This window comes from Anser cygnoides, chromosome Z (genome assembly GCF_040182565.1).
Source record: "Anser cygnoides isolate HZ-2024a breed goose chromosome Z, Taihu_goose_T2T_genome, whole genome shotgun sequence".
NCBI classification, from domain to species: Eukaryota; Metazoa; Chordata; class Aves; order Anseriformes; family Anatidae; genus Anser; species Anser cygnoides.
Genome location: NC_089912.1, coordinates 30,564,606 through 30,577,994, shown reverse-complemented (window position 1 = coordinate 30,577,994; position 13,389 = coordinate 30,564,606). Strand labels below are relative to the sequence as shown.

General features: G+C 42.1%; 1 protein-coding gene across 1 annotated transcript in view; it reads right to left on the bottom strand.

The window, feature by feature from the left end:
* The window catches only part of CPLX1 (complexin 1), a 137,306-nt gene extending 129,775 nt beyond the window's left edge, over positions 1-7,531 (bottom strand). The window contains exons 1-2 of the mRNA XM_066988868.1: positions 7,285-7,531; positions 2,886-2,920 (exon numbers count right to left, since the gene is read on the bottom strand). Coding sequence (XP_066844969.1) covers positions 2,886-2,920; positions 7,285-7,531 — 282 coding nt within the window. The remainder of the gene's footprint in view (positions 1-2,885; positions 2,921-7,284) is intronic.
* Between the last annotated feature and the right edge of the window lie 5,858 nt (positions 7,532-13,389).

The following is a 13,389-nucleotide window of genomic DNA, read 5'->3' as shown; positions in this document are numbered from 1 at the left end:
CAAGCTCCATTGAGACACACCTTGTCCCAGCTTTAGGATCTCCCTGCAACCCCAAAGTGTCAGCTTCCAAGCAACTCCCACAGGCTGTACATTCAAAGAAAAAAAAAAAAAAAAAAGTGTAAGCCTGATTTCAGTGCCTCCTGTCCAGGAGGTACACTGGCCTATCAGTCAGGAAAGGTTCCACCAGTACCCTCACCACCACACAGGTTTTAAATACAGAAACAAGGAAGGACATGGTCAGAAAGAGGTGATGTAGGCTACAGATCCTTGTCTAGCAGTGGTCTCAGAAAGACTTCTGGAGAACGCTTTTACCTCTGAAATGGCACAGACGGGACTTGACACAACTTGTGTGAGAAGATTTTGCTGAGAAACCTGGCTGGGTGGGTGGACTCATGGGGATCTGATACATGATTTACCAGAGATACATGACTTCTGCTACAAGAGAAATATCAGCTTGCTTGGGCATACCAATGGTTTGAGCAATGCCCCATAGGTTTTCTTCCTGATGGCATAGATTATCACCAGAATGCTTTATGAATGTGAAGCTGACAGTAATGCAATTTAATAAAATATTCAATGGACAAGGACAAACCACAGAAATAACTGTGTTTTCTGATGAGGGGAAGGGAAGGATTCTGGTATCTCCACGTGGGGTCCATCTGAGCACCATGGACAGAGGAGAACTGCCGCACACACGATCACTACCGCTTGTGCGACCAAAATGTCCCAAAGCATTGAAGCCTGACCAAAACTTTGTTTTGCACTGTGTTACTGACACATACCTGCTCCTGACTGTAGGCCTGATTCTTCCCTTACAGAGCTAGAACAATAGGCATCCACTCTGTCATCTTGCTTGGCACAGATGAAGGCCACAAAAAATTAAGAGCAAAGATCTCCATGGAGCTTTGTCCATGGAACTCAGATTCCTTGGCCACCCACCAGATGAGAATCTGTCCATTTGTGGATATCAGTGTAAGAAGGTGGAGCAAGTTAGTAATTAGTCTTGGTCACATTTCTCGTAGCAAAAATAATAATAATAACATGCAGATCTCCAAAAAGAAGAAAAAGTCTGTTGTGGAGGGAAAAAAAAAAGTGTCAAGATGTTTCATTTCAACATCTTTAAATGAAGTGTTTGATTGTTCAATCCCATATGGTGTTTGACTGCTAAAGTGAAATCAATAAAAGCAATACTAATCAGAAAGCTCTGTATGGTTAGTATGTATGATTAGTATGTATGAAAGCGTAAAGGTTACAGAAAACATTTAGGTGGAAATACACCCCTATTTCTTTCTTTCTTTCTTTCTTTTTTTTTTTTCCCCCTCACCTTATTATCAGCTCACAGTGGTGTAACTGCAGCACTGTTCAGTGCACTGCAGGCAGGAACCAGACAGTGGAAAGATGATTAGCTAGTGGCAAGATGATCAGCTAGTGGCAAGATGATCAATACAGCTACTGAGGCAGAGGATTCGGACAATTGCTAGGGGTAGTTTCGTGTATTGCAGTTCTGATACCTCCAGCTGTTTAGCTCACTAAACAGAAACCTGCTGCATGTTCCTGCTTGCTCTTCAGCTGTCAGTTGTCAGTTGGCAGTTGGCTTGTTGTCAAAACATTTCAAAATTCAAGCAGTTTTTCTCTTCAAAAGTATTGCTTTGTTGCTTTGTTTATTGTTGTTCCACTCAACTTATAGGAAATATTAAGTTCTATATTTTCCAACCAAATAGAAATATATATGTATTCTTTCTTAAGGTGTGGTGTTTCCCTGTAAGTCAAAATTGTGGAAGTACTTTTCAACCATTTCTGCCAGCTCTGAAGAAAAAGCCACTTCAGATTTCCTGGTAAGCATTTGCTGTAGACCACACAAAGCCAGTTTTTACTTGACTGTGCTTATAAAACCTGAAATAAGCATGCATTGCTCTGCCTCCCTGACATATAGATACGGGTCTGCATATCAGATCTTCTTTTTCCTGAGCCTCAGGAATTTGAGATTGGTTTATGAACAAACTCCTTGGAAGGTCACCAGTGACAGCTTCTGTCTCCTATGCTGGCAGTTTCTTGATCATCCTCTTTCTTCTCTAATCTCCTTGGTCGTCTAGCTCTATCTATCCCTTTTTCTGTTTTCTACCTGTTCTCTGGGCAAGCCCTTCTCTTACCAGACAGGTTAAGAGGCCCATCTTAATGAGGCTGTGATTCCTGCAGATAGGCATGGTGCTGTAAAGATCCTGCAGCTCTTATCTCCAGGATTTACTGCTCTTCAATATAAGGTTTCTTTTGCAGGCAGAATTTGGCCACGAAGCTGAGAATGCATCTGTATCACTCTGCTGATCAGATCATGACATCTCTACCCTAAGCATATCAAGCTTTTGTTACAAGATTACTATTTGGCGTATTTTTGACAGGAATTTTTCTGTCAGCAAATAAGAGTCATCCAAATCAATGTGTTTTATCAAAATGTTTCAGTTTATACAGAAGTTTAAAGGCAAACAGTCTAAAAATATATATATATATTTTGTTTTCTTGTATTTGATACTGTTGAGAAACATGACTTTGATATGGCAAAAAAAAAAAAAAAAAGATGCGCTTTGACAACAACTAATAATTTGCCTGGATTTTTCTCTTCTAGCAAAACAGGTCTGTATTAAAAGTAAACACTTAACCATATCAGAGTACTTCTTCTTTTCAGATTTGCCATTTCACAGTGGGGGGAAAGGTCATATTTTCCCTTTCTGTTACAATTTAGAGTGGAAGCGAGATTCAAAATGTCGAACGTACTTTAGAACAAAATTTCCATTTTCCCAGATAGTTCTATGCCTGGCCTTCTGTCATTACTCTCCTTCTTGGCAAAGAAAAAGAAGAGAGTGAAACAGTATGCTCAGCTGAGGTTTTACCTTGGTGTCAGATGCTGTGACCTGTAGTTCTTTACCTGTGTAGAAAGAGTAGTCGCAAGTTCTGAACTTGACTTTGAAGGGAGCTATTCACTTCAGTAGGCATAATTTCCCAAACTGTAACAGCCATCTTAACTGTTTATTATCTTTAATTTTCCTTAGGCAGGAATTGAATGTGTACATACCTCATTAGATACTTCAGTTGCTTTGAGTGCAATTACTCTTAGGTGTAATGTGCAATGCTGGCAAATTAAGCTGTTACAACATTATGCTGCTTACATGCATATATGTCCAAAGGGACCATAATAGCAAGATACAATCCAACATACAGAACTCAGGAATCCTCACACCTTCTTATTTCAGTCTTGAACTTGCTTTCCACAGTCTCACTTCAATAAGGAACCTAAGCATGTGATGAAGAAATTTGCTAAGCAGAGGTTTGCTGAGCCAGGATGGGGGAAATAGCAACACCTGGAAATAACAAGTCTGTGTAATCCACAAAATATAGATATATGTTTCACCATAGAATATTTTTTCCACAATAAAACTGTAAAAAGTGACTCTTAATTTCATATAAACAGCTAAATAAATCCAACTGACTCACTCCCTGCTTTTACTGGCCTGGTATTTCTTCCAGTGGTAGTGTTAGTCAATTACAGTGTTAGTCAAATTCAATGTTAGTCAACTACAGCTCCACTGCTGTTATGAGAACAAGGTTACTTGCAGGTAGCAATATTGGAAACTATTCCTTCAGGATGTACAACCAAACACAAGGTCTACCATGCAGTGAGGAAACCCATCTACAAGGGCAGCCACAGCCTTGTACAATTGCCTGTTCTGTGATCACATTCTCTCTAAGAGGCTCCAACGACATCCATGAACATCCTTTTTCCTTTGTCACCTTTGTCTTGTGAGTTGATTATATATGTCTTAGGCCCTATAAATGTTTTCTTGTGATATTTTACGCAACTTCATCTCTTCACTAAGTGAAACACCCTCCCAACGATACTGTAAGTTTGCATTTCACCACTCTTTCTCTGAAGGTATCCATACGTGTGTGCAAACCAATGCGGTGGGGTACCACGTGGGGCTAAAAAGTTAAATCCAGTCTCGATTCCTTCTTCACTAGTGTTTTTGTTTGTTTGTTTGTTTGTTTTTTTAGCAAATCTGCTAAGTCTTTGTTTTCTTGTAGTATAGCAAATAGCAAATTAGACCCCCGGGATTTATCCTGACCTTGTAATAATTCCTATAGTTAATAGATCCAAAAGGAGCTGAGTTTTGGATTCTTTCCATTTCCACAGCCTTCCTATGCACAGTGTAATGCAAATGAATCCCTTAGCAAAAAGGAAAAAAAGGTTAGCTCTGTTATACAGTTTTCCCATCTGTGGCATGCATCAGCTGTGACCCTACTAACAGTCATGAAATGGAGGACTGACTACTGGCCAGTAGAAATGAGACTTCAGTAGCCATTAAAAAGCCCTTAAAACTAAATAAGATAAGGATTTAAAAAAGAATGCCCAAAACCCAGATTCCAATTTCAGCAAAAACACTAGAGAAGGTTTTTGACTTAAAGCATCTCCTCAAGCCACACTGAAATAACTGGACTTAAGTGGATATTTTCATTAGTGTACATGTGTGGATGCTTTATTGAATCCAAATTAGCTCCTCTAGGCCTGAACATCTCAACCAATGAGTTTCCCTGAATACAAATGATGTGATTCAGAAACATGATCTGTCAATGTAACTCTTAGCCAGGGCCTTTCTGTATGATCAGTCCTTGCTAAAATTAGTTACACTAAATGAGAAAATTCACTGTGTTTAGTAAATCTTCAGGAGATGCAAATATAAAGAGGGAGATGTCCTATGTTGAGAGTCAAAGCATTTCAGGATTCAATGACTTGAATGCTTAATCATTAATGCGCCTGAATCTGTGAAATAAAAGCATTGTTCCACACACTTGTCTGCCTTTTAATTCCACATTGCTTGCCGCTAATTAGTTACGTGCTATTTTTCATCTAATTCCCTTTTGTAAAATCTAATCATCAAATGACAGCATTTATCAAATACACAAAGCTAGCTGATGCACATCAAGCAAAGCAGATAATTATTCTTGCAGATGAAAATGAATGCCTCTCTGAAAGCTCTCCCTTGCTGAGCCAGTTACAGATTAGTAGAGTGAGGTCACTTACCCACTTTTTGAAACTACCTGCCATGCGAGGGCAGGGCTGGGGGAGCTGAGTTGAAAAGGTCTGGTTGATGTTGTGTTCATGCTTGGCCCATGCAGAACTGAGAAATTAGTTCAAAACAAGCTTCAGCAACCACACAGGAAATTTAGTTTTCATATTCCATTTGTACTCATTTCTTGTCCAGGTTTTCAAGCTGCCTGGGAATGGTGGCAAATTCCCTGCTGGGGCTTCTGCAAACTGCTGCTTCTTTCACTTCCACTCTGTATCAAAATTACAGTTTGGACTAGGCCACTTACTCTCTTTGAAGAGCTTTCTGCTTCAGTATTACAGTCAAATAGTGATAATCATACAAATAATGTGTTAGGACTCAGTGGCTAAGCATACTCTTAAGTAACCTACCTTAAAAACACTCGTAGGTTGATTCAGAGCCCACAGGAGTAAGAAGGAACCAAATATTTTTAAGACTCACACATTCCAACTATGCGTTTTTATAGTTACATTCGTCTATCTGCTCCTAATTTTTGAATACATCAGCAAGTCTCTCAACATCATGTAACACAGTAGTAAAAGTCTCAGAAATTGTGGGTTTTGATGAATTTTATTGAAATTAGTGGCTGGATAGAGGATGGAGAGAGGAGAGTTAAATTTATCAACTCTCCATGAGAGAAAAAAAGAAAAAAAAAAAAAAAAGTAGTATTAAGAATCCCTACTGGGCAATAAAGATACTATTCAGTAGAGTATTTAAGGAATTCACATTTCATTAACTTGTTAGTATGTTGGATAGCTTTTTTTCCCACTTCAAACTGAAATGGTGAGGAATCCAAATTAATCTATCTTTTCCTCACTCCATATTTTGCTGGGACCTGCCTCTGTTCCAAAATGACTTTATAACCTAACTTTGAATTAACGTCTACAAATTCATGTGGTCTGAGATTCAGCCTCTGCCCAAGACTATGACACTGGACTGACACTCAGAAACTTGAATTTGCAGTTTGAGGGGCTCTAGAAGTCTACTAAATGTTATCTAGATGGATTTCAAACTGCCCCACTCATTTTTTGAATGTTTACTGCTGGACAAACAGGACGGCCCATGAAGCCATCCTAGCTACACAGAAAGAAAAGGCAAGCTAAACAAGAAAGGCATAAGCTTTCTGTAGGATCAGGGTTCAAACTCAAGTTTCCAGGACTGAATGTAGAGTGAAATCTTACTCATATTATGAAACAAGTCCAGTATTAAAAATGCATCATATCACAAATATGGAAACACAAAGTTAACCAGCAGTCAAATGTAAGGAGTGTTCTGATAGTTACTACAGGAAACTACCAAAGCAAATTGCAAGAGTCATTATTGCGGTCTTCACCAGCTGACTCATCTAAGCTATAACTGTCAAAGTAATTCAGGTGCTCTAAATCTGAACATTCGTTTCCGTTAGATGCTGAAAGGGAGGGAGATGAGGGCTCTCTGGAGGTATCTCAGATGGCAAAACAAGTTACATTGAGAATCACAAGGTCTACAGACAAGATCAACACTGATATAGATGTCACATTAGAATCATAAAATCCTTTAGCTTGGAAAAGACCCTTAAGATCATCAAATCCAACCACTCACCACTAAACCATGTCCCCAAGTGCCACACCAAAAGTGTCTTGAACACCTCCAGGGGTGGTTACTCCACCAGTTCCCTGGGCAGCCTGTTCAAATGCCTAACCACCCTTTCTACTAAGAAATTCATCCTGATATCAAATCTAAAACTCCCCTGGCACAACTCGAGACCTTTTCATAGAATCATAGAATGAATCATAGAATGGCTTGGGTTGGAAGGGACCTTAAATATCATCTAGTTCCAACCCCCCTGCCATAGGCAGGGATGCCACCCACTAGATCAGGTTGCTCAGGGCCTCATCTAGTCTTGAACACCTCCAGGAATGGAGCATCCATCTCTGGGCAACCTGTTCCAGTGCCTCACCACCCTCTGAGTGAAGAATTTTCTTCTAACCTTTAATCTAAATCTCCCCTCTTTTAGTTTAAAACCATTCCCCTTTGTCCTGTCATTATCTGATTGAGCAAAGATTCACTCTCCATCTTTTTTATAAGTCCCTTTTAAGTAATGAAAAGCTGCAATGAGGTCACCCTGGAGCCTTCTCTTCTTCAGGCTGAACTTCCCCAGCTTTCTCAGCCTTTCTTCTTAGGGGAGGTGCTCTCGTCCCTTGATCACCTTTGTGGCCCTCCTCTGTACCAGTTCTAACAGGTCCACACCCATCTGGACATCTTTTCCAGTCAACAGGGACTTCACCTGACTGCCATGACTTTTCAGACATGATGAGGAATGGTTTGGCAACTACATCAGCCATTTTCTTCAGGACTCTGGTATACATTTCATCGGGCCTCTTGGACTTGTGTTCTAACAGATCAATATCCTTCCTGTGCTGGGAGCCATTTCCTCTTGTCTTATCACCTGTCATCTCACAAAAGAGACCAACACCCTCCCCACTGCAACCTCTTTTTAGGTGGTTGTAGAGAGCAATGAGGTCTCCCCTCTGCCTCCTCTTCTCCAGATTAAACCATCCCAATTCCCTTGGTCGCTCCTCATATGTCTTTCTTAAGAGTACCTTCACCAGCTTTGTTGCTCTTTTCTGCACACGCTCAAGCAACTCAGCATCCTTGCAGTGAGGGGCCCAAAACTGAACACAGTATTAAAGGTGCAGTCTCACCAGTGTCAAGTACAAGGGGACAATCCCTTGCCTAGTCCTGATGGCCCCACTTTCCGATGCAGGCCAGGATGCCGTTGGCCTTCTTGGCGACCTGGGCATGCTGTTGGCTCATGTTCAGCCGGCTGTCAACCAGCACCCCCAGGTCCTTTTCAGTAGGGCAGCCTTCCAGTCACTGCTCCCCAAGCCTCTGCTGCTGCATGGGGTTGTTATGATCCAAATGCAGCACTTAGCATTTAGCCTTGTTGAATACCATATGATTGGACTTGTCCCATCAATCTAGCCTACCCAGATCCCTCTGCAGAGCCTTCCTTTGCCAGGCAGCACCCCTGAATCAGCCAATGAGAACTACCATGAGATCCAGTTGAGGAGCTACTCTTACAGGGTTGCTACCTTTGTTCATCTGACTGACTGGCTGATGCAAGAATGCCAGGTGGGTTTCTAGATTGTTGCTGGTCTGTGAGTAATGGATTATTGTCTGGTAAATAATCTATACATGTTCCAAAGCAGTACACTGTCTAGACCATTCACGAGTGACTGAGTGGGTCAACACAACTGTATATCCTGTGATAGTCCAATGCTATCTTTAAGGACTACCACACAATAACAGATTTCTTTGATTAGGTTAACTATGCAAGCAGCTTACGTAAGAATTCAATTGCCTCATGCCATACCTGAGGAAAGGAGCATCTTACTACAAACAAAAACAGTGATTTTCTGTTCTATCAATATCTTAAGTGAGAAATAAGGAATGCAAAAATCCTGGAAAATTCACAGGTAGGTGTGTAGGTTCTTTTTACCTTGCTGGGTATTCACTTCCCTTCTTTGGCACAGATCAAGCTATAAATGCATAGACTCTCTAATGCCAGCAAATCATTTGATACAGCAGTATCTTCAGGGAAGAAAGGCTTCAGGAGCTTTCATATAGAATGACCCATGTATGATAAGGAATAATAATAGGGAATACAGGGTAAATCCTGCCACAATCTTGTAAGATCCTGCCACACTCCTTTGGTACTCTTCTACCAAATTACACTACATCAGATAGCTTAGCTCTAGCCCTTTTCCCCATCCTGAAGAGTGCAAATAATCTGCCTGTGAGATTCTGCCACCATCCCTTACTTGTGGAGAGGAAAAATGTTAAGGTTGAAAAAAGTTCTGCAAAAATTACTGGCTTCCATGGTAGAGTACTGGAAACCACTGGGAAAAGTCAGCTTAAGCCAGTGGACCTAACAAGATCTCAGATATGCTATAATTGACTACAGTGGGAGATCAGAAAGGATGTGGGAAGAAGGTATCAACCAGAGCAACTCACTGGGCATTAGCCAATATTTAAAAGTGTGAAAATACCCACAAGCAACAACACAGGTTGCTTGTGAATATCCATTCACTGCCTGACTGGATGTAACCAAAGACTTGACCATTTTTCATCCTGTCAGTAGCAAAAAAATAATGGAGAATTACTGATTATATATCTGCCTGCCTCTAATTCTGACCAACATTTCTACACAAAGCAAAAGAAACCTCTCTTTGCTGGAGCAAAACTCCAGCACTGTCACATTAGGGAAAAAAATATATATATATATATTTTCTTATGGCAAATTGTTTCATCAGAAAATTCTCAGTCAACTCTGTTGAAAAGCCACTTATTCTTTGTGCTCAGTGTCGTGCCACCACTAACCACATATTCTTTGTGCTCCGATTCCTGATTTTAATACCACTTCCCCACTTCTAGCAGCTCTCTGCATGTCTAGTAAGGGAGGAAAAGGAACAGGCAGACACAGAACTGCATTTATAACGCCCACTCTTCCTCTAGGAATTGCTATCCTATAGGAGCATTTCCACAGCCTTGCTAGGTCTGTTTTTATGACAGGTTTGCATGACCATTATACAATCCTCCAGGGGGAATCCATATTTCCTCAGAAACTGACCCCCTTTCTCTGTAGAAGGACTCCCCACTGGAGAAGCTGAAGCCATAGTGAAAAAAAAAAAAAAAAAGCCATTTCTTTAATGCTTTTCGTCTGGCATAATTTTCTTTGCTAACTGATTTCAGAGAAAGTTATCCACATAAGGAATGAGGGAGAGAACTGGTGAGCCTGGTAAAACTTCCCTGGTCTAAGTAAAGGAAGAGAAATGATCACTTTCACTCTCAAAAAAATTCTTTGGCTACAAAAATCTGCTTTATGACAACTCAGGGAAATTTTCTGTGAGCCTGTAACCAACTGGGGGACTTTTTCTGTAGCAGAGAGGCTGCATGCATGTGTGTACATGAATAAGGTTGGGAACCCATTCAATGCCCTGTGAAACAAAAGCTGAGGTGTTATGGACTGTGCCTGTCTTGTGCCAGGAGGAAAAAAAAAAAATGTCATTTGGAAGAGAGACAAGACGGAGGGGATACAAAACTCAGCTGTGGCCTGGCATCCCAGCCACATGTTTCCTCTGTGATATGGGCAGTACATTCATTATGACTAATAGCTGTTCCTTTGAACATAAATGGCCTTTCCTTCCTGTCCCTAACAGGACAAGAAAATCAGAGTCAGGGCTGAAAATCATTGGCATTGGGAGTACTGGGGAGGAGGGCAGGGGACAGGACACAACAACAACAAACAATCAAACAAATGAAATAAGAAAAAAAAAACACAACAGAATAAACACTACATTTGAGAGCTGAGGAAGGAGAGTTTTCTGAGGTGTTACATGTTGCAGTCCACAAAAAGTGACTTCTTCCAGTGAACATATTGTATCTGGTTCCAGCCATCCTTGATGTCCATCAGATAATCACAGGGCTTAGGTTGGAATCATGAGATCAGCCAGCCTAAGCCGCCTACTCAAGCTGGATCACCCAGAGGAGTTTGCCCAGGACTGTGTCTAGTCACTTTTTCAATATCACTACAGATGGAGATTCCACAACTCTGTGTTTTAATTTGTGCCCTTGCCTCTTGACCTGTCACTGGGCACCACTGAGAAAAGCCTGTCTCTCTCTTCCTTATTCCTTCTCATCAAGAATTTAAACACATTGACAAGATTCCCTTGAGCCTTCTCTGAAGAGGCTGAACAGATCCAGCTCTCAGACTTTCCTCTTACCATAGAATAATCTAGGTTGGAAATGCTCCAGTCCTTTAATCATCTTTATGGTCCTTTGCTGCCTTTGCTCCAGTAAGACCATGTACTTCCTTGAACTGTGGAGCCCAGCACTGGAGAGAACACTCCAGATGTGGCTTCCCCAGGGCTTAGCAGAGAGGAAATATCAACTCCCTCAGCAGCTGGCAGCATTCATTCTAATATAGCCCAGGATGCTGTAGACCTTCTTTGCTCCAGGGACATATTGTTGGCTTATGACCAATTTCTTGTCCACCACAACTCCAAGGTCCTTCTCTGTCTAGCTGCTTTCCAGCTGGTCATCCCCTAGCACATACTGGTGCATGTCACGTGAATTTTTGTCCCCATGGGGTACATTTGGAAGAGTGTTGCCAGCAGGCTGAGGGAGGTGATCCTCCCACTCCATTCAGCCCTGCTGAGGCCACACCTGGAGTGTTGTGTCCAGTTCTGGGCTCCCCAGCACAAGAGGGACGTAGAACTACTGGATTGAGTCCAGAGGAGGGCTACTAAGATGATAAGAGAACTGGAGCACCTGTTGTACGAGGACAGGCTGAGACAGCTGGGCCTGATTAGCCTGGAAAAGAGAGGACTGAGGGGAAAGCTCATCAATATGTATAAACATCTGAGGGGAGGGTGTCTAGAGAGTGGCACCGGTCTCTTTTCAGTTTTGCCCTGTGACAGGACGAGAGTCAATGGACACAACCTGAAGCACAGGAGATTCTGGATGAATATAAGGGGGCACTTCTTTACTGTGAGGGTGACAGAGCAATGGGACAGGTTGCCCAGAGAGGTTGTGGAGTCTCCTTCTCTGGAGATATTCAAAACCCACCTGGATACCATCTTGCTCAATATGCTCCAGGTGATCCTGCTTGGCAGGGCGATTGGACTAGATGATCTTCAGAGGTCCCTTCCAACCTCGGCCATTCTGTGATTCTGTGACACCGGACTTCACAGTTCCCTCACTGAACTTTATAATGTTTCTCTCTGCCCATTTCTGCAGTCTTTCAAGGTCCCTCTGAATGACAACACAACCATATGGTGTATCAGCCCTCCCAGTTTTTATCATCTGAAAACATGAGGGTGCAGTTAGCCCCTTTGTCCCGGTCAATACTGAAAATGTTACAATATTGACTCCTGGTGTACACAACTAGTGACTGGCCTCCGGCTGAACTTTGTGCCACTAATCACAGCCATTTCAGCCTGGTAGTTCACACAGTTTTCAGCCCAACTTACTGTCAACTCATCTAGCCTGTACTTCATCAACTTGTCTATGAGGACTAAAGATATTATTAAAATCCTGTTCAGACAAACATCATCCACTGCTCTCCCTTCATTTGCCTGACAAGCCACCTCATTGTAGAAGACTGTCAAGGTTGGTTAAGCATGATTTCCCCATTACAAATCTATACTGACTCCTCCCAATCACTTCCTTATCTGGTATGTGTCTAGAAATGGTTTCCAGGATTAGTTCTTCCATCACCTTCCCAGGTGTGACTAATTGCCTGTAGTTCCCTGGATCCTTCTTGCCCTTCTTCATCACGGAAGTGTCATTCACCTTCTTCCAGTCGTCAGGAACCTCTCCCATTCACCAGGACTTTTCGGAGATTACTGAGTCTCCTTGCAGATACACCAGACAGGTCCCCAGCACTTGTGTGTGCATCCTTTCACGCCTCATGGACCTGCAGATCCAGTTTAAGTGCTCTTCAACCTGATCCTCCTTCAACAAGGGTAAATCTTCATTGCTGCAGGCTTCCCCCCTTTTCCTAAGGGTCTGACACTCCTGAAGCAGGGAAGTCATTGAATACCTCAGTCTTCTCCATGTACTTCTGAGTCCTTATTCTGTTTAGCAGGAAAACGGTATTTTCCCTAGCCTTTTTTTTTTCTTTTTTTCTTGTTCATGTACTTGCAGTAGGCCTTTCTTTTCTTTCTTTTGCCCTTCACTTCCAGGTTCATCCCCAGGTGGGTTTTAGATTTCCTGACCCCATCCCTACACAATCAGGCAGCATTTCTATAACCTTCCTGACTGACTTGTCTGCACCCACTTCATCTCTTGTATACTTCTTGTACATATGAGTTCAGTCACAGTTCAGCAGGTCATGAGTCATGAGTTCAGCAGGTCTCCTGCTGCCTTTGTTTCATTTTGCACTTGTCAGGATGGACCTTGCTTAAACTTCAGGGAGGTGGCCCTCGTATAGTAACCAGCTGTCATGGACCTTTCTTCCATCCATGGCCACCCATGTGCCTTGGAATTCTTCCAAGCAGATCCCTGGAAAGGTTAAAGTCTGCTTTCCTTAACTTGAGGACTGTGGTCTTTCTTTTTGCTCAGCTTGGGATTTTTCACTACCTCATGGTCACTGAAGCCAAGACTGCCCTGACCTTCACATTCCCATGGTGCAGAACAAAAGGGAGTGGGAAGTCTGGCACTGCCACAACAGTACCTGGAGTGTAATCAGTGGAGAAAGAGAAATCTGAGGTGCCCAGTGTAACCACTGTTGCATGTGAAAATGGACTAC